The sequence below is a fragment of the Gouania willdenowi genome, chromosome 8 (genome assembly GCF_900634775.1).
Source record: "Gouania willdenowi chromosome 8, fGouWil2.1, whole genome shotgun sequence".
In the NCBI taxonomy this organism is placed as follows: domain Eukaryota; kingdom Metazoa; phylum Chordata; class Actinopteri; order Blenniiformes; family Gobiesocidae; genus Gouania; species Gouania willdenowi.
Genome location: NC_041051.1, coordinates 27,102,009 through 27,124,556, shown reverse-complemented (window position 1 = coordinate 27,124,556; position 22,548 = coordinate 27,102,009). Strand labels below are relative to the sequence as shown.

The 22,548-nt window shown below is 37.6% G+C and overlaps 1 protein-coding gene across 4 annotated transcripts in view; it reads right to left on the bottom strand.

Annotated features, from left to right (window-relative positions):
- The window catches only part of LOC114468457 (myosin-10), an 86,047-nt gene that overhangs the window by 35,016 nt on the left and 28,483 nt on the right, over positions 1-22,548 (bottom strand). For 3 of the 4 annotated variants that reach the window (XM_028455372.1, XM_028455369.1, XM_028455370.1), the window contains exons 4-7: positions 7,026-7,053; positions 6,062-6,164; positions 4,389-4,418; positions 1,482-1,574 (exon numbers count right to left, since the gene is read on the bottom strand). In XM_028455372.1, the coding sequence (XP_028311173.1) occupies positions 1,482-1,574; positions 4,389-4,418; positions 6,062-6,164; positions 7,026-7,053 (254 nt within the window). The remainder of the gene's footprint in view (positions 1-1,481; positions 1,575-4,388; positions 4,419-6,061; positions 6,165-7,025; positions 7,054-22,548) is intronic. The other variant, XM_028455371.1, reaches the window with a different exon arrangement.

Genomic DNA, 22,548 nt, shown 5'->3' with positions numbered 1-22,548 from the left:
ATAAACTAGATAGTTAAGAAAGTATGTTTGTAGAATATTATTTTGTGGAATTCCACAAGGCTCAGTTTTGGGGCCTAAGCTGTTTATAATATCTTTAAATGATATTTGCAAAGTGGACCAATTTTTTTAATTAATTACGTTTGCTCACAAACATATTTTGTTTGGAACAAAAATAATTTAATTTCATTAGTAGAAAATGAATTTTTTTGATAACAAATCTTGCCACGGTTCCCTTACATACAGTAAACATCTCATGTATAAACTTAAAAAGGAAGAGATCAAATCTACCACAATTGGAAATTATTTTATTTTCTACAAAGGCATCTGTATTTTTTTTAAAAAATAAAATAACACCAATGAATTCAATTCCAATTTTTAAAAAAGTTTCAGGCTCCAAGTATAGCTACATTTATAAACTCTAAAATTGAGAAAATAACCAGCATTCAATGCTGTTTTGACACGGTGCATTAAGTTTAATCTGATTAGTCAGCTTTAATGTGATGCATTTTATTGTTGTCTGGTCACTTCATTTTTTGGAGTTTCACATTGTCCGTTGATCATTTTTAAACAAAAACCAACAATTTACTCAGTAACGATTGGGTGTAAAAATGTAACGAACTACTTTACTTCTTTTAAAACATACTTAAGCACAAGTGAAATTACTGATTTAGAAATATACTAAAAAACATACAAGTACCCATAAAAGCAACTCAATTACAATGACAATTGCAATGACATTATGTTCAATAATTTAGTTTTATTTTGTAAAATAAAAGTTTGACTGTGTGTTTATATCTTGCTTTTCTTTAGAATTCCCATTATGTTCTGTGAGAGTATTTTCTCACTTGGTGTTACTGTTTTCTTTCCTCCCCCCCTGATGTGTGACCACATCCTCTCTAATTTGTCCCAGTTGCTGCATGTCTGTCTCCTCGCCGAGTTTAACCTTCACATTTGGAGTCTATCCAGTCGCCTGAGTTGCACTAGCGTTCTATCCAAACACTGATCATCTGTGTGATCATCGCGTTTGTCTATTGTTGTGGTTGGATGATAATCAGGCTAAAGCATCACTCTGCTTCTTCAGTCTCTGATGTATAAGTGAAGCTTATCAGACTCAGGAATTCAACCTGTCTCAAAGCTGGACCTGCATGTCCTTGCTTCTTAATGAACTCTAAGGATCCTGCATTAGAGAACATTTGTCATGTATCTTGACATATCTACCAGTATTTCCCTGTGAGTGAATTATTCTCTTGATATTACACAATATATTTTTTCAGTAAACTTTAATCTTATAAATTCCACTAGAATTACTTATCTTTTGCCAGTGGATTCCTCATGCAAAAGCCATCAGTCTTGGGATTTTTTGGCCATTATTACATTAACCAAAACGTTGATTTTCCATCAATGTGGAAGATCTACATTGATCCGTAATAAATCTGCTCTGGTCTTTGATGCTATCTACAGATGTGAAGTGTTGTACTCACAAAACGAGATGAGTTGTCATTCTTCACGGTCTTGGCGTTGCCAAAAGATTCAAGAATTGGGTTTGCTTGGAGAAGTTGGCGTTCAAGCTCGCCCTGTGGAGGGAAAACAACGATGTAAGGAGCCAAGAGGCTGACACACATCTAAAAACTCTGCTGCTAGTATATAACTAAACTTTTTTTTTTTTTAACGTATCGGTTTGAAACACATTCCTTTGGGTCTGCCAAAACATGCAAATCCGAGCGTGGCAAAAAAAAATCAGCTCGTTGTAAGACGGAGGAAAAACGTAGTCAAGATAATCAACTGTATCTTTACACAGTCAGCTGTTCACGGGTCTTTGTTGGCTTTCTTTTAGTAAACTGCAACGCAATGTGATTTCTGTCGAGTGAACTCGAAAAAGTTTGATGAGCTAAAACAACCAAACATTTAGAGTGAACTCATGAAACCACAAACCTAACCACAGCACTACATGCCAGAAGACTCAAACTCGGAAAGTGAGATGGTTCTTCCCACAGGGACATTCCTTTGGTCAGGAAGATGCAACCTATACACTCAAAACGTCTACAACCACTATGGCAATGAAGGCTTCCTCCCAATTCCTGGTTTGGTGAGTGGTCGGGACATTCCCTGGAGCTCAGAAAACTTCAAATCTCTAACAAGACACAATTTAATCTAATCATGGAAACAAGGATTAAAATAAAGTTGAGATGCTGCTTGAAAATGACGAAATTTCTCTGGACTGAGTTTAGTTACACTGTCTTCCTGCCGAGTGCAGTTGTTTGGCCAACAAATCACAATGCAGACAAAAACGTCAGTTCTCTAATCTCTTCCCACCATCAAAAACTCTTAAAATGTACATGGGAGTGAACGGGAGTGTGTGAGTTGTTGTCTGTTTATTTGTGTTAGCCTTGCGATGGACTGGTGCCCTACCCAGGGTGTACAGGAATAAGGAATTTTTATGGTATGGTAGTATATTCATTGGTTCATATCTATAGACTTTAAAGGACATCTTTCGATTCATGCAACAACATGGAAAAATACAATTTAGAAGGAATACTAACCAAGAACACTGAGCATGGGTCTAAATATCGTCACACATGAGATGTTTTTGAGCAAAAACAAGTCAACAAACCATGCTTTTTATTTAGGAGTGTGACAATATCTCGATATATATTGCGATATTTTTTCGCACGATTGATTATCGATATTTCACTAAAATGTGCAGGTAGGTCTTCACAGAAATTTTGTCACTGTTTAAGGAACCAATATATTGTTTACTGGAATATTGCTACTATAATGGTGTCACTGGTAAGAAAGACCCTATTTATTGTGTACAGAAAGCACTATTGAAGATACTTATTCGTTTACATTGGTATGTTGACACTTATTTACAGAAATGTTGCACTAAAATAGTGTCACTGTTCATAGGACACTTTTTCAATGCATTGTCTTTCAGAGATATAAAATAAAAATTACATTTTTTCGCTTAATTTTTTTTCCTTGTCATGTCAGGTTATCGTAGATTGATTTCTGACCAATATATCGAGAATCGGAGTATTGTCATATTGTGAGATAATCGTTATTGTGAGCTTTGTATCGTGTATCGTATCGTATCGTGAGGTACCCAGAGGTTCCCACCCCGTTTTGTTATCTTTCTTAAACTTCCAGTACATTCCTATGTAAATGACGTTCCCATTCGTCTTTTCCGATTGTGAGAGAAATCTGCTCCCCTCTGGTAAGGTATACCCTTTCTTCCCCCTTTTCACCTCTTCAAACCTCCCCCTGCACCATGTCTTTCCTCTCCTGTCAATCCCTGGCTCTACATTCCTCTGGACTGTGCTCTGAGGCAGCTGTAATGCAATGCAGAGGGAAAGCAGCCTTAAGAAGGTCAGCCTGCATGGTAGGGGGCGCAGAGGGCTCCAGCAGCTCACCTTCAGCTACTGAAAGGCAGCGTATTAAACGTTCATTTACTCAGGCTGCAACTGTTTGTAGCTCCAGGCCACAGAACTGCGATGAAATCCTTCTGCTTCTGTAGTTATTAGATTTACAGACCTCAGAGGTCAGCCCGTAGGACATCAGGTCTTGATTTAAAGAGGAGGAAAAACAACACGACTAGACATACGAAGCAGAAGTGAAGCAAACCAAGTTTATTTCAGGAAAACAAGCGAGAGAAAATGTAACTAGGGTCGGTCAGTGTCATGTTGGTAGAAAAAACATTATAAATATCTATATCATTTACATGCATTTATTAAAATAAAGCCAACAGGGGGAAAAATGCACAGAAACACATGGATCACGTGGACCAGATGGAAGATTAGGCTACAAAAAGTTATGTCAGGTTATGGTGGGAACATGCCTGAAGCGGGAAAATGTGAAAGGGTTAAGATATATGATGATGACTTTGGCCTCTGGCATGTGGATGTTACATTGTCATGAACGCCCTACCTATGCATTACAGGGCTCCAAAAATCTATTTAGGGCAATGGTATTTCCTGAGCGGCCTCTTTCACGAAGAAAAAACACAAGGTAATAACTTCATTGAAACAAACATCATGATGTGCTGAACCCCAAGGGGAATCTATGAAGCTGAGCTTGGATGGTGATACTACCTTTATCAAACTGAGTAAAAAAAACAAACCAAAAAGTTCCAATAAATTAGATGAAAAACAGTTTTTATTATCATCCAGTACGTTTGAAATGGCACATTGCTTGGATTTTAAAATAATCATGTGAAAAGACTGAGCCAGCACAAAGAAAAAGCCTACCTCAGACCAAATGAGGATTAGATTAGTCAGCATCATTAGGGAAAACGGCGGAGGTTTACAGAGACGTGGGCATGCAAATGCACACAAACATTGGAATGAACCACAGACTTTGATTTTCTTGGAGAATTCAGGAGAAAGACTTGCCTGTAGCTTGAATGCTTTGGGAGATTCTGGCTGTTTTTATGGATAAACAAATGCATGGGTTAATAACCGAGGCACTTCTGTTTGGCACAAAGCTTAGGGAAGAAAGCATTTGATAGCATGTAGCATTAGCACTGACCAGCCAAGCTACATACATGAAAACCTCTAAGGATAGCTGTTATAAAACACCACAATCACAGATGATTATCCAAAATGTGCTAAGCATTAAAATAATATGAGAAGGTTAAACAACAATGCATGAAAATGAGTTGGCCAACCAGGGGAAATATAAGAACATCTTATTACGTTGGCATGTATCCTAGCTAAAGCTTTCATGCAAATGTTGAACGATGCTCAAAATGGATAGTTTTGTTATTGAAGGAGAATTTTTCTTCTGCACCTTTAATAACATGCAAAGTAAAGCCGTCCAACATAGACTATTTTTGTGAGTTTTGCCTCTCAATTCATTCTAGAAGCATATTTTATTACAAAGATAACTCACTAATAGCCCTCAACCTGATTTCGCTCTCTCTTAAATTTGCTTTTTTTTTAACCACAGAGAGAAATATGGTGGAAAGGAGGGCTAGTTAACCACTTCCAGCTTCTGAGTTCTTAGGAAAAGTAGTTTTTTTTTGCTAACGCTAGTGTTGTAAATAGTGTTCTTCACAAGTTTACCACTTAGTGCTTTTCGTGACAGATCTGTCCAGGCCTTTCCAGACCCTGTAGAGTTTGCATGTCTAACAACTCAAAGCGATACACGAATAAGCACACGGCTCAACTGTGTTTTTGATGGTACTGACACCAAAGGTAAGCAAACAGTCACAGCCAAAAATGTGCTGCACATGTTAAAAAAGCAAACTAAAGCCCCTATGATTGTACCATGTTGAACTAATAGCGCTGTTTACTGGGTGATGGCCTAGCCTCTGCATACATGCCAAATAATTTTCAAAAAAATTGGTTATAGTGTAATTTTAGCTACACAAACTGATACCCCCATGCTAAAAGCCTACTACACCATATTGTCTCAAATATGCTAATCAACACGTGACGGCATCTAGCTGTTTATAGCGCCTTTTTTTAAATTTATTTTCTAAATCAGCTTGTTGGCAACACTGCTTTTCCTGAATTGCAGAGCATAAACTCATTAATGTGTGCTAAAAGGAATTTGATAGGTTGCATGCAGTCAACAAAGACATACACACAGTTCATCCCTTTATGAGTTAACATTATCTGAAACATTATTCTGCCTCAAGGCAAATTGATGTCACTTTTACCAATAATGTAAATGATGTACATCATTGGCCGACCCAAAATGTAATTCCGGTTATCCAAAACAAACGAGATAAATATCTTTCATTGAGGAAAGTTAAGATATCTAGAACTAGAGTGTTGACAAGGAAAAATTATCCATTAGACATCTTTAACTTTTATTCTGCCTAGTTAAAATGGGAAAAGTGACATAGTCCTGTCTAGGCTGAATGACATTGTTGATATCTGCAATATGCATTTTGACTTGGTGGAATTGAAATTAAGTTATCTCAAACCAGTATCCAGGATAGCTAATAAAAGTTCAAACAGCTTGCTATAGGACTGCTTACTGTGGAGAGGAAAGGGGATTGAGGTGGGATCGGGCCTTGCATTACTGTCTAATGAGTATGGAAAGTAAAAGCTCTTACTGGAATGTTGTGGTCTTTGCGTCCTTTGTGTGACGATGCGACATGGGCAAGGTACTGGATGACTTTCTTTGTGTTCTCAGTCTTGCCAGCACCTGATTCGCCTCTGTAAAGAAAAAAAAAACAGCCATCAAACCAATTACAACAATGAGTACAGGCGAGACAGTAAGTAAGTAATAAGTAAATAACTTTTGGACTATCTGCAGTAGTTCTTCCAAATATATCTAGTTTGATGTTTATTGGTAGAGGATGCTAGGGTTCAGTAAAACTGCTCTCAAAGCTTTTTAGACTCAGTTATTTGGCTGTTTTTTAATGCTAACTTCATGTCCATTCAATGCTCCCAGTCCGATCCCCCCAAAAAATCTAAGCCAATGGCCAAACCAGACCAACGACACAACATCTGTAACTAAATACTAGTGGCTTTAGTCTAAATAGCCATTTTGTAGTACAGGGTGGTTTTGGTGGCTACACAATACTTAAATGGGCGTGTCTTTAAATGCAGGATACGAGAACAAAAATTTGGGCCAAAGATGGGCAGATTATATGCGTCTCAAAATATCTGTCATTGGTTGTGTTATTTTATATTGCAGACATAGAAAAGAATGCATAAAATAAGATTAATTAAGATAAGCCAAGGTAAGCTAAACTAAGTTGTCAACTGTGAAAGAATGTTTAGAAGATACTACTCTGACCAGTGGACACCCTGACCAAACTTTAACTACAGACTGGCAGAGTATTAAGAGCTGGAACATTGGATCAGAATGACAAGAACGAGCAACTAAATTCTTTTTATCTTCAAGGTCAGATAGAAATCCCATTTAAGTAGCACTATAAACTCTTACACTTCAGACAGATTCATTTTCCAACCCATTAAGATCCTCTTGCTCCAAAAACCCACAGATCACAGACAAGACTTCAAAAAGAAACAAAAGACATGAATGGGAAAAAAAAAAGGTGCAATACTCACGTGCAAAGAATCGATTGGTCCTCACGATCTGGAATAAAAGAAAGAAAAGAATCCAGTTCAGAATCCAACATCTTCCTAATCTAAGCAATCACCAAAATGTATCCTTCATCCATACATCAAATATGACAAAAAACCCACATTAATGTGCATTCTTAAGTCTATACCAGACATAGGCAACTGGCGGCCCAGGGATCTCTGTCGAAATGTGTGCGGCCCCCCAAAAAAAAAGTGTAATTCATGAATTTGGAAGTTATATGAAGCCCAACATAACAAACAAAACTGCAGAAAACGCACAAACTGTCAAATAAAGTACACAAAATGACTACAAAAACAACAACATACACAAAAGGATTTCAAATACACACAAAACACCAACTGAATTGCTAAAAATGACAGAAAAATACACAAATTCACAACAATAACACAGAAAATATAACAAAAACACATACAATGACTCGACAAACACACAAAAAGAGAACATAAATGTGTCATATTGACAAGAAAATAGACAAAACGTATTCAAAAACACATGAATATTGATAATGTGGATCAGACAAACACATTTTTGTGGCTCTGCTCTGATAGAAGTTGCTCGTCTCTGGTCTATATCTTGTACTGACACCTACAGCAGAAAAGATTAATTTGCCACATCGATAAGCATAAGAGAAAAACAACAATCTTGAGGTCTGAGCTTTGACTTGGTGATTTGTATCTTCATATGTTTTTTTATTGCCAGGCTAATACTGAATGGTAAATGGTAAATGGACTTGATTTTATATAGCGCTTTATAACCACACTGAAACAGTCTCAAAGCGCTTTACATATCAGCTCATTCACCCAATCACTCTCACATTCACACACCAGTGGGACAGGACTGCCATGCAAGGCGCTAGTCGACCACTGGGAGCAACTTAGGGTTCAGTGTCTTGCCCAAGGACACTTCGACACATAGTCAGGTACTGGAATAGAACCCCCAACCTCTCGATCAGAAGACGACCCACTACCACCTGAGCCACGGTCGCCCACTAAAGGACTTAAACAGGTTTCCCACAATAATATTGCTAGTTATTCGCATTCATAATTTTCTTTTCTTTTTGACTTCCAGCATCCCGGTCCCTGCTACTAGAAAACATCCACTCTGCATGATGCTACCACCTCCATGTTTCACTGAAGGGTTGAGGTCCTTGAGACAAACTGTTCTTACAGAAAAGTGTGTTTTACAAAAATGTTGAACTCAATTATACTTTATCTTACCAACATAAAAAGTTGTATGCATATTTATTTATTTAATAGTTTTTCAAAAAGAAGATATTTCCTAATATTAATTGCTTACTTTCACCACGATGATGCAAACTATGTCAAACTAAAATACAATTTCAACACAAATTTCATACAGCCATAAATCAATTTTTAATCCTAGTATTCTTATACAAAATGTCTGGACCTTTGCCTGATGAGAGTTTAGGAATCGCTTCCACAGGCTGTTATTGTTCTACAGACACCAAATCAACCGCGGGTGTCCAAAGTGTTTTTTTATGGCCATTCCTCAGCCTTCCAGACTATCCAGTGAATCCACGCTGAGAGGTGACCATAAACTGACACTCACACTGGTAACCAAAGCTCTGACGGCTTTCATCACACAGGAGTTCAGAACTAAGTCCAGATGATGCAGATTTGCAAAGCCTGATCAGGAGGTTGACCTCTCCACTGCTGATTGTGCATCAACATGTTTTAACACAAAAAGCACAAAGTGGTTCCCATTAAAACAGTCAAACTAACGTTTCATACATTTATATTTAAAAAGTGATTACTGCAAAAGATTAAAAAAAACAACAACAAAGCATAATAAGGTTTGTTTATTTTATTTTAGAAATGAACAGATATTGTAGCTGTTGATAAATGAATACTGTATGTGTGGCAAAAACTGGAGTTAGTGAGGGCAATAATTGAAACACACGAAAAGAGGATATTGAAATCCAAAAAGCAGAAAAATTGCTGACGTTAAGGACGACTTAACACTTTTAATATAAAAAAAATTGCTAAAACTCACCTGAACAATGATGATTTGATAAAAGTGGATACATAGTGCAATATTTGTTTGCAGTATGAAAATAGTGCAAATCTTCTGTATTTGTTGGTTGAAATTCTTTTAAACACGCATCATATTTATTTATAACTGACTCGTTCTTTGTGCTTGCATTTGTTTCAGACAAAACAGACAAAATTCAGACATTAATTGTTTTAAGTAAGTTTGTTTCCTTCAGTCTTAAAATCCAACCCTAATGGCAAGAATTCCTCATTTCACTTGGAAAAAAAAAACAAACAAACAAAAAAAACCAACAGTGATTGTTTTGCTTCAAGTCTCAGATTTTAGAAAATGGTTTGTTGCTATAGAGATGTAGAATTGGCTTTTCCTGTTTTTCCACAAAATGTTTCCACTCAAATGTTTAAAAGAATTTTACAGGGGGGAAAAAAAACACCTTTGGTTTGGGGAGAGTGTGTATTTACAAAAGCAGAGTCAGGGCCTGGGAGCATCTGGAGCCCTTGTGTCACATATGAGGAATCACTTTTTTCTTTGAAGTAGAAGTCATTTTTTTCCAAAACCGCAGATAACCTGAAAACAAACGGACCCATTAACCCATCAGAACTTTAAATCCCTCTCATTTCTGTGAGAAATGGATTATCCTCAGGTATACCTCACGCGTGCACAACAACCAGCAGACGGAAGCGTCAAAGAACGCCTAATCCCTCACAAAATGCGCCACATTGTGGGTACGAGCACTTTGTATGAGTGAGCTCATGCTTCTGAAATTAACTGCTGATTACAGTCTGCACAGGATGACACACTGAGGCCTGCTGAGCGTCGCACAGCCGCTCCGATCAACAACATGTGTTAAAATAGTGCTTTATTTCTTCTTCTAGCATTAAATAATGGCTGGAAGGCTCCTGGTAATGTGAGAAGAATTAGAAGCTGCATTGTGGAGGAGACAGTAATGATAAAAACTTAAAATAGAATGGAATGAAATAAATATTTATTATCACTGTTAACATCTCCAAACAATGTGTTAATTTTGGGGTTGTTTGAGCCTTGTTCTGTGTGTTTTCATCCTTCATTTCAGCTCGTGTACTTCTTTGTATCCACCTCTGCCCGTTAGTTTCTGTATTCATCCTCAGCTGTGTTCAGCAGGTGCTTTAGATTTTGCTAATTACCCTTTACCTATTTAATTTAATTTAATTTAAATAATTTGTTATCACTCTGTTAGTGCAGTGATTCAGTGAACCTCTTCAGCTCCACTGGACACGCTAGCAGGTCCCGTAGTAGGCGTGTCCCGATTCAATATTGATATCGGTCCGATATCAGCCAGAAAACGAATATCGGATTTTATCTGACTGCATCTAAAATCTCCAATATATTTTATATTATATTTATTCAATTGTAGAATACTGTATATCTTATATTGAAGGTTAAATAGTATGTAACCAATTGGTGAATAATAAATGGGTCAGTTTTTCTCATACCTACTGTTGCTGACTATTGTTCTCTGTTTGAGTAACATCACTTGATCAAGCCTTTTCTAACATTCCACACTACAAAAGAAGTAATAAGAGTATGTATGATTCATGCTGATATCGGATCAATATCGGCCAATACTAAGGCTGCAATATCGGCATCGTATCGGAAGTGGAAAAAGTTGTATCGGGACATCCCTATCCTATAGTGTTTTATATCACAGATTTCTTCAGGTTCTGAGCTTCACAATGCTGTGTCATGCATTCTGATTGGTCAGAGTATTGTTGAATATGGGCCATGCGCAATGGCATCAAAGAGTGGTACGAAAAATAGCATTACACATGACACAGCAGAAAGCTGAATGAAAGTGGATATGTGTTTATTTCAAGCCAAATTACAACATCTAATGGTCAAAAATAAGACTAATAATGATTGGAATTAATTTTACTGACATACAGTATTACAGTTACACACTCGTTCACTAATTTGTGGAAAACTTTGGCACAGTTGTGGCAAAGTTTCCAGGTGATCTTTTTTGTACAAAAACATATGTATCTTTGACCTATTGTTTATTATTATCACCAAACTTGCTGCAGTTGATGTCTATACATTAGTTCAATTATTTCTGCTTTTGTAGCCTTCCCTACTGAGAATTAGCTTTATATTTTATGTAAAACTCTTGGGGTTTTTTTGGGCGGACTACAGATTTCTGCATTTAAAACATGATTTATTGTCACTTAGTATCATATTTCCAAACTTTCCCTTCAGCTGTAACCACTAAGGGTCCTACTTTAATCTGACCATGTAGACAATTTGAGATTAAAACAAAAACTGCAATATTAATATTTAAACAGCACATTTTTGACTCCAGAATTACCAGTCCTTGTATAAACTGAAAAAACAAACATAAATCAACACACAAAAACATATAAAATAACTCTAAAAATGCATGAAACAACAGCAAAAACATACAAAAATAAGTGAACACATATAAAACAACAAAAACATAGAAAACAAGTGAACACACATAAAACAACAACAAAAACAAACACAAAATAACTCCAAAAAGACATAATACACCAACAGAAGTGTATAAAATAATGTGACCCTCTGAATAGAGAATCACATCTTTTTCTGGCCACCCTAGTGATAAAAAGTTTCCCATTACTACAGCGTCCACCTCACACGTGGATCCTCTGTGGACCTTTAGTCAGATGCTGGTGCATATTTACCCAGCATGCCATGCTGGGCATTCCATTGACAGTCCAGCTGAATTTGAGTTTTTCTTCCATCACCTCATTATTACCTCACCAACCGCCCACCCACTGTTTCCACCTTCAGTTGTTCTCATTTCCTTTTTCCTCCAATGAAGGGTGCACAGCCAGATTACCCACACTGCCAACGTGTGGGATTGAAAGCCCTTCTTCTCAAACGCAGATGGTTTTAATTCAATCACCTCATCATCTGAAGCTTTAGGCTGCTTTAAATGTTTCCCCCATAACAACTCACAGCAAGTCACTTAATTAATGTTGAACCAGTTAAAAGCACTTATTCATCAAGTGCAGGTTAGACCGCAGCTCAGGCTCCGTTTGGTTACGAGATAAACAATAATCCTAGCAATTAGTACGTCTGCAGAGACAAAGCTCAGTTCATTGAGTGGTGAAAGGCTTCGATTTAACCTGAAGTACTAACATTTCATATGTATCTTCATACCATCTTCTCTGTTGTCGGGGGTGTTCATACAATGGCTAATATTGTGGCGATCAGTTGCGTTCATAATTCACCCAGTGACTGTGAAGTGGCGGGGAACATTGTGTTGAGATGGCAGTGTTTGCAGTCAGATGTCTTTTGGAGTGACTCAGTGTGTGTACTGCGATGTTAGAGGGCTATAGAGGAGTGTGGGTAAATGGAGAATAAAGTTTGGAGTTCCTTGCTGAACACGCTGCCTCCGACTCTATATTATCAAGAGAGTAGCTTGCTGGCTTTATCAAATAAAGCCAGACAATGCCTTCGAAGGGGGCCTCAGCACCGTTTCTGGATTCACCAGAGCTGCGCTCGGACGAGAGTTGCTTTCAGTGCTACTTCCGTCTCTCCCGGGCCCAGTTTGACGACCTGCTGATCTGCAGCGGCGCTCGCATCTCCTACCAGAACACCAACTACAGGCACTCTATTCTAGCAGAAGAGCGTCTGTCCATCGGTCTCCGGTTAGTGTTTTTTTTTCATTATTCTGAATTTGTCACAGTTGGGGAAAGTTCCTGATTGGTCGACGTGCCGCGATACACCCCAAAAGTTCAACAATCCCAACTCCAGTGTCGGCCGCATTGGAGGCGCCGGACGCACGTCAAAAGCCATTACACATACATAGTATTATATTAAAAATAAATGATTATAATGTGTTTCATATCAAGTTTTCCCCACTACCTGTGGAAAATCAAGGGGTATACTGACAGAAAAAAGGCTCAAATGCTCACACAAAAAATATTAATACCAATATTTGAATGGCTAAGGAAGCCTAACAAGGTAACCAAGAGATGATAGATATTGATAACAGTTTAGTGTATTTTACAGCTGATTTAAGACATGGGTCAAAACTGGCCAGTTATCATAAGAGATGCTAACAGAAAGCTAACACAAGAGGAAGGATACGTTTTATGGGGTTAATTATTTCAGGCTCAGTAAATGTGATTAATTGAATTTGACCTTTAGTAATTGAGAATGTAATTGTAATTGACTTTAAGGGGGAAAATATTAATTGTAATTGTATATGGCAATTGAAAATTGCCAAATACATTGTTCTCGTAGGAGTCGTTATTTTTCTTCCGCAACTCCTTTATCTTGGGTCTCCTCCTAGGCTATTAATGCAGCACTAATGACATGTATGTCATCTCATACGTCATATGTCATTTTTGGAGCCAGAATGTCAAGGTCAAGGTCATGGCCCCGTCAAATGTGGAAAAACCAAACTTTTCCATATCTCTATGAATATTTATTGTACAAGTTTGATGCTTACATTTATGAAAGGCTCATCTCAAGTGGAGTATTTTATTTCGTCAGACCGAAGCTGTACAACCTACCAGTAAAAAGATCAGGTATTTGTCAAAGTTCATGACGTGACTTTTTTCCCTAGAACTTGGCCATTGGTACCATTGAACAACATTTCCTTTCAATGTGTGACCTTGAGCAAAGGTCATATTTAAGGTGAAGGTCATTATTCTGTTTTTCCTGCATTATTACTTTCAATTTCATTAGTAAAAACAACAAACTTCTGCGTCATCTGCACTTCACAACAATCGTCAGAAGGAAACAAAAGAAGGGAAACCAATGACACTTACGGTAGGTAATTTATTTACATAATAATGAAGTAAAATAAGCTGCAAATCAGGAAAAACTGTAATCGATTCTTCGATGGTTTATGTTGAATAAATGTTTCAGCTTTGGTTTGTTTGACATTTTACCATTTCCTAAGTTCTTACTAATGAGTTGTCATAAAACAAACATGTTCATCTGTTAAGTAACAGCTTGTTGAGGTTTCTAACTGCAGTGCTTAGAATAATCATTCCTCACAAACACATTAAAAAATTAATAAAATACGTCTCCAGAATAATTAGACAATATGCCAAAAACATAAATCATGAACTCTTTAGTTTACTCCATGAGCTACTCTTCAGTTAATACAGTAATAAACTTGTTTTCCCATTGTGTAAGGATCCTTGTAGTGTCATGTCCTCCTTCAAAAGGTGGTGATTTAAAGATCTCAGTGACTAAGTTCAATGTGGAAAGCAACTACCGTACTTATAATACACATTTGCAGCAAACAGAACAACAACTCTTCCTTGTTGTAGCTGCACACCAGCCTATAACTCACACTCACACACTGAACTCGCTGTCTTCCACAGCAGGGTTTAATAAATTATCCTCATTGAGGATTAAAAAAAAACCTTCATTCTTCACATTCTTGAGCACCCCCTCCCTTCCTTTAGATCCCTACAAAGAGCCCAATCATTAACATAACCCTCCATAATCAACCTTGTTTCTCCTTGGGAAGTCCTATCAGACAATAATGTGTGCATCTGTTTCATTTACATCAACAATAAACATCATTAGATCATCACAACAGGTACAGCATTTTGCACCCATGAGTCCAAATTACTCGGCAGCTCAGAGGAAGTCAACCCGTGTACTGTTTGTTCTTTGGTTATTCCATTTTAAAACCAAATCAAAATAACAAATAAACGGTGTGGTTATTTTGTTTAACTGACTTAAAACCAACAAGCAATCTGTTTCAAAATTAGATCTTGCTCTGTTTGTGTGATATTTGGATATTTACGGGGAAACTACGGACAAGGGCTTCAAGTTTTAAGCTCACCACACAGAGGGGACCCACAGATGGGGGATGGGGACTTTTACTTCCAGACAAAAAAACGGAGCAACTCATAAGTCACATGACTGATGAACTGGTGAATTGAAAAAAAAAAAAAAAAAACATGCACATGATTTGTGATTAAAGGAACCAGAGGTGATGTAATGAATCTACTGGTGCTCCTCGTTTCTTGTCAAACTTCCGTGTGTGTTGATGGCTGCCGTCAGTCACCAGTTTATTTGGATACTATTTAGACCGAAACCCTACAAAACAAAACTTAAATGTAAGAAACTGTGATGAGCTGGAACATTCACAGACTGCATGAAAACAGGAGAAGGACCAGAAAACTGCTGAAATAAATCCTAAACAGTCCTATTGTGTGAGGAAACCTGGTCCAGGACTTCAGTCCACACTCTAATTTTTCTGTATTTCTGTTTTGGTTTTAAGTCAATAAAACAAAATAACCACACCGTTTATTTGTTATTTTGAGTTGGTTTTAAAACAGAATAACCAAAGAACAAAGTGTACACGGATTGAGGTCAAGTGCAGAGATCAATACATTCTGATATTGTAAAACACTTTAGGACTACTTCAGTTGTGATTAAAATATCAAATATATTGACCTTTTACCAACAATCTGCATGCAAACTAACATAACATAACATTTTCAATAGTGTGTTGGGTCTTAAGATGTTATACTATAAACACAAAAAAAAAATGTGACATCATCTTTTCCCCTCAGAGAAGCATAAACCCTCCCTCAACCAGTAGTGCATTGTTAACCCAATAAACAAAAATAAACTCTTAAATTAAAGGTTACAACTATTCAAACAGAGGGTAAATTAAAGTTGCCCTGAAAACACCATTTAAAGACTTTTCTGAGGCTTTGTGGTGGTTGTAACACATTCTCTCTAGGCCGAGTTCAGTCCCTTATAATTTTGGTTCATAAAAGAGGAAACAAAAAGACAACTGTGTGAAAACTCAGCCCCCGTGGAAACCCCTTCACATACTGAAGAAATCCTGAATGATGGTTAGTGAGTATAAGGTTGTGTAGTGACAAAAACCAACAAATACAGGAGCCTGAAGAGGGTTTTTTTTTTCATATTCTGCTAAATGCAAACGATAATAAAAATTATTGTGATTAGCCAGACGTAGGATAGAGACCAGCAGTGTGTGTGTGTGTGTGTGTGTGTGTGCGTGTGTGTCAGACCTCATTTACATTCCCAGACAGTGGAAGTCACACAAAGCTGCGTGGTCTGGACATTGTCATGGTTTGCGGGACATGTTGTATATAACTGTCACTTTATGATAAGATGCAAATTAAAAAGTTGATTAACCTCCAGGAATAAATATTTTTTACTTGATGGAAACCTGCTGAGGCCATAATCCTGCAATAAAATGATCTGAACAAACCCACATATTAATCCACTCACTCCAAACCAATCTTGTCAATCCCACATATCTGGTTCTTATTTATTTATTTATTTTTTCTTTGATTTATCCTCACCCGGTTGCCTTTATGAATGACATCACTTTGCTAATGTAATGTATTTGTGGCTGAAATATGCTCAGATCTGCTATTATTAAAACATGTGACCATCTGTCAATCACAAAACAATATGGATACAGCTGTAAGAAATTTAGAAAATGCAATAAGTGAGGAAATTGTGTTTGAAAATGTGAAAAAAAATGTAAAAAAAAACTAACACAGGGTAGAGCAAGCCTTTGACATGAGGGCAACTACTACCTTTTTTCCAAACCTGACCGCAGTGGCAACGGCCAATCCCAGATTCTCATTGGTCACCTCAAGCACATTCATTTCTTCTTTAAAGTTCAAACTATAACATACTTGTTTTTTTTCATTTGCTTGTAGACCAAAGATAATTTGTTCTTTGAAAAGCTGAAAAAACATTGAATAAATCAACATTAGGCTCTTGTAGTTCTGACACAAACGACACCCATTCTCAATACAGCAGTTTTCAACTATTTGTTAGCAGTTGCTACAAGTCAAATAAACAGTAAAGTTTAAGGCTGGGCAATATATCATGATTCAAGATATGTCAAGTTTTCTTTGTTGGTGATAAAGAAAATGACAATATTGCCTATATTAAGATATATACTGTATATTTAACTTGTTTTTATTTATACAATCCCACACTACAAATCACATCATTTGAGTATTTAAAACTAATCATAGCGTACAGTAAAACAGTGTCCATCTTTACAATTTTTTCATATTTCAGAGATATATATTTTATAGCTTATTTCGCTACTTCTCAGATCAGCATGAAAAGCACAGTTATATGATCACTGAGTGCGTCCTAACCCAGACCTTCCCTTAAACAAGCCACACTACAGAACTCACTCACACGTGCTGTCCCTTATAGGAGGAAAATACCAAAAGTGGCACATATTGTGCAGCTGTTAATAAATGTGTCTGTGTTGGATTTTTCATCAGCAAATTTAATCCAGAAAAGACTTTATTCAGTTAAAAATATTGAGATTATTATCGTATATGGCCATTTTGAGAAAAAATACTGAAATATGAGTTTTAGTCAATATCAGCCCTAGTCTAACCAAGTGTTGTTTGTTCTTCCTCAAACATCAGTTTTGACGTGATAAACAAACACATATGCTAATAATGCCAGTATGTGAGAGTTGTGTTGTATTGTGAAAACCTTGTGCTACTATTTGCATTAAATTGAAACTGCGAACTGTGATTGATTCAAGCACTTTATCATTTGTTTGGCTTCTTTCCCTTCGACTTCAGCACGTACGTGACGGATGATGTCAGTCAAGTGAGAAATTTACCGTCTTCGTGTAAAAGAGCGTTAAGGTTGTTTGACGCATTACTTACGTTATAGTTTACGTTGACAAGCTTCACCTGACATTTTAGACAAGAAGATGCAGAATGACAAAAAGTAATATATATAATTATATAAAATATAATTACAGAATACATCTAATCGGAAATGTCTCTTTTCTAATATTTTATACCATGCACTTTTATTCAAATTAACTTTTATACTGATTCACTTTTTATTTTGGCAGACTTTTACCGTACCGTATGTTGTTTTTATGATAACTGTCTGTTTGGCTTGAATCTTTGAAGTGTATTTAAATGTTGTTGGGAGGGGAATGTGCAATGACAATAAAATGATTCTATTCTATTCTAAATAAATATTGGGAGTATGTGCATCTCTTCTCAATTGTAACTAAAATAACACAAAAGGAGTTGAACTGTTAAATGGCAGCAGTTAAACCCTTAATGACCTGGACCATGAGCTGAAGGGAAGAAATGAATCAATTCTCACCTTTGGATCCACAGTGAACCCAAAGAAACGTGTCTTTCGATTGGCCCATTTGCAGCTGCTGAAACAGGTCAACGGTATTATTTACTGTAACGCTGTTGAACCAGCTGTCAGTGAGGCATTCGTCAGCCCACAAACAGGAGGACGGGCAGCCCCCGCAGCGCAGCCTGGACCTTTGTACCAAACTGTGTCTGTGTGCCCTGGAATTTAACGGCCCCTGGAGCACATGGGCCTCTTGGGTGGGGCTTCATGGACTTGGTTTTCAGCAGCAGGGCATGAGCAACAAAAGTGACATTAGAGAGAAATTTGATCTTATTCGGTTATCTGCAAATCACCTCCATTCTTCAATTTTTTCCTGTTGTTTGGTCAAGTTCAAGCAGTGTAAATTATACCTGTCAAGTCTCCTGTTTTGGCCAGGAAACTACCGTACCAAAGTCTGAGCAGAAAGACCATTCTGGGTTAACTTTGCTGATGCAAAATGCCACACAGGCTCATTTATTAATTAACAGCTACACAATATGTGCTACTTTTGGCTTTTTCACCTGTAAGGGACAGCATGTGTGAGTGAGTTCTGTGGTGTAGCTTGTTATGGGGAACGTCTGGGTTACGACGCACTCATTGATCTATCTAACTGAGCTTTACATGCTGTTCTGAGAAGTAAAATCAGCGACTCCTAAAACAGCTCAGTCATGTGGTTCTCTGGTATTCACTAATGACTTATTAGACACATTTGTTGCAGACTTTACGTCCTTTAACACTTTTTGAAAGGAGTTTGTATTTGTGGTGCTTGTGATTGGCTGATTTTTCATGCCGACTTACGTCGTTCCTTCCCCCGTGGTAGACGCTAAAATCTCAGTTACAAATCTTACAGAACGTGTAACTGTGTCAATCCTGCTGCTCTTTAGGAAGGTAAGCTCTCTGTCACATTTTCCAAAGTATTTACACGAGTTCTTTGTTTTTTCGTCGGAACGTATTCTTACATTCATCCATCTCTCTTCTTAAAGCAGGCATACACTGTGCGATTTTTGGCCCATTTTGAGCCGATTTTTGACTCGTGCGTCTATTTTTAGGATCGGGACGAGTCTCTGCTAAATCAAATCACATGTTGTGCATGGCGTAGTATACATGGGTCATGAGAAACAATGAACACCTCACGATCAGCTTCCGATCAGCAATCGTAGGTCGTAAGGAAATCAAACATGTTTGAAATCCAGTATCTCCTCGTGAGCTCCTTGTGAGGGTATCACTGTTGAAGCAGTGCCACCTTAAACCCTCACACTACACATGTACAACACCGTAGGACCGCTGTAAAGTTGACGGACTGTACTGACCACGTCTGTCCAGCCACTTCCTGGTCCATCACAACGCCGTATTTTCTTTTTTAAAGCTCTTTTTCCTGAGATTTGCGAGTGTCTCTCCATTTCCGGGTTTTTCTTCCTCTTCGTCTGTTTTAATGGCGACACTTCAGAGTTCTTCTTCTTCTTCTTCGTCGCTGTCCGCACTAATCTCAGGCCTTTTCAGGTGGCAGTTCTCACGAGGCTAGTGATAGCGTTCAGTTTAGAGAGGTAGAGGAAGGTTTTTTCTTATTTATCTTTTAATTATTATTACATTAAAATACGAGAAAATACTAATACGGTACGATGGCGGGAAAGAGGGGTAAAATACGGGTGTTTCCCCGCCTAAAACGGGATACGTGACACATGTGTTTATTTCCCCTTTCTTTTTCTTTTTCTCATGGTCCGACCCAGCGGCCCACCGGGGAGTCCCCATACACCAGTCCGGAATTGATTATAACGCATTCCAATGTCAACAAAGGTAGGCCTACCACATCCTAACCACCTAATTGTGTTCAGTAAGTGGTTGACAAGTGGCTAATTCAGATTTTTTGTACACCTGTCTTAAATTATAAGGGACACTGGAGTTTGGTGGTGGGATGGCTCGTAGTGGGCGCAGGAAAATTTCCCACATTTTCAAATACATAACTTGACAGGCATGGTGTAAGTTAACACACTTTCAAAACTGACCTGTCTTAAAAAAAAAACACGGACAAAGCACCATTTTGTTTGTAGGGGAAAATATATGATGAAAAAGGGTGAAGACTGCACTAAATCCCACAGATTAGAGTGTGTGGTATGAGTGACTAGGGTGTGGTAGGAGGAGAGCAGATGGCAAAGATCATGATGCAAAGATGAGAAAAGCTGCCTAAAGAGGAGACGCACGTCGTCGTGTCACCTGTGGACATGCTTTCAGATGAAATCCAAAGGATGTTACACAGCCTCTGATTCAGGGGGAGGGATGGCGTCGGCGGCGGCGATTGGCAGCTGAGAACACGGACAGAAATAGACCGTCACAACGTGTCATGGAAAGTCTCCACCCTCCCAGAAATGACAGCACAGTGTGAGGGAGATCACACTGAAAAGAAAGAGGCGTCACTGCTCACACTATTTTGGCGATATAGAAAATTACTATATCGCTTATATGGATATTTATATTTTTAATAGCTAATTTTGTTTTAAAGCACTTGCTTTAGGAGTCACTGCTTTCGTTACTTCTCAGAACAGCATGAAAAACACAGTTAGATGGATTTCTAAGTGTGTCCTAACCAAGAACATCCTCTAAACAAGCTGCACTACAGAACTCACTCACACATGCTGTCCCTTAGAGGAGAAAAGGCCAAAAGTGGCACGTTTTGTGCATTTTGTGTATGTGTGGCATTTTGCATCAGTAAATTATTGAGATTTATATCGTATATCGCCATTTTGAGAAAAAAAACATTGAAATATGAGTTCTGGTCCATATTGCCCAGCCCTACAGTTGATTAATGACTTTAACACACTTCTTTGGCCTGAGGAGATCCAACAAAACATCAGAGAGTAGATACTTTTAGCCACAGTTTGACCTGCAGATTGAACACAAACACACACACACAGATTTGTTTACGTGCACAGAGCGTAAGTGCAGACAGTGTAAAATTAGCCCTGAACTGTTGGGTGTTTTCTTCGTGCCAATGAAACGGAAGATAATGTAGTTGTGGGAGAACATGGCAGCAACTATTTGGCTTCATAATCGATTGCAGATGGCAGCCGTCGGGTGGCTTGTTTGGTCCACACTGGTTCTTTGTCTTTGTGACGGTGAGGTCTGCCTTAATCCATCAGGACAAGGCCTTTATCAAATGCTGTGTGTGTGAGTGTGTGTTTGCACCTCTTATATTGTGGCACTAAGCTCTGCAACAATCCTTAAATCATTGAATATGAGGGTTTATTAACAGAATGGGAATTTAATCAAAGCACTTGTGACAGAAGCAATGGGGCATTGAAGAAACTGCAGAGAAATCAATTTTGTGTAACATGTACAACTTTATGGGCTGAGATCTGTGCCACTAGAAACTGAATTTGAATAGTTGGTATTGAATTTGAAAGTAACAATTTGAAATTAAATTTACTGTTTTGGAAATGAATTGGTAACTTGAAATTGTATTTTTTTTTCCGTGTCCATCTAAGTACATTACAAAAATTAAATATATTTCTGCTTTTTAAATTCAGATTCACTGCACGGAGACACACTTCTGGTCCACGAGGTTGAGCAATCAATCACTGATTCGTGAAACTCCTGTTTACGTCAACAAAAACTCCTTTACAGCCCATTGAGGCGTGCAGTGAATACAATTTCAAATTAATAATTCAGTTTCAAAACAATAAATGACATTTTTGTTCATTTTAAATTCAATACCAATTATTCAAATTCAGTTTCTAGTCTCAAACTGGTTCAGTATATGTTCAGCTATTACAATAATTCAATGGTTAAAACCCACTGCAGAATTAAATAGTGATTAAAGAACTTTGAAACATTTAATTTCAGAGTTAAATTCGTACCATTTATTCCAGAAACTACTTTAGAAGTTAAAGTAGACTAAAGCTACGTGTTTTTTGGAGAGTAGGAGGAGTTTGCACGGCTACTGAAGCTCAAACGAAACACGACGGTCAGGCTATAAAATGATAATGTTAACTATAAAATGTCAATTTGAACCACCGCTAACTGCCGTAGTTTCTCTAATGATACTTTACTGAAGCACAGCATCATCTCTAACAGTACAGCTGTTTAGCTAAGAGCCTTATTACCATCCACTACTTTTGATGTGTCCAAGTTTATAATTATCCTAATAGTCATTATAGTAGCTTCCAAATTAAAACTTAAAAAACAACATAATCACAGCCCTACAAGTCAATAATGTGTTTACAATAGCATTATTTGCCAAGTTAGCTTACAGTAAGCTTACAATCTACATTCAATTTCACGACATACCTTGCACACACCATAATCTATGCACATAGTCAGTTTATA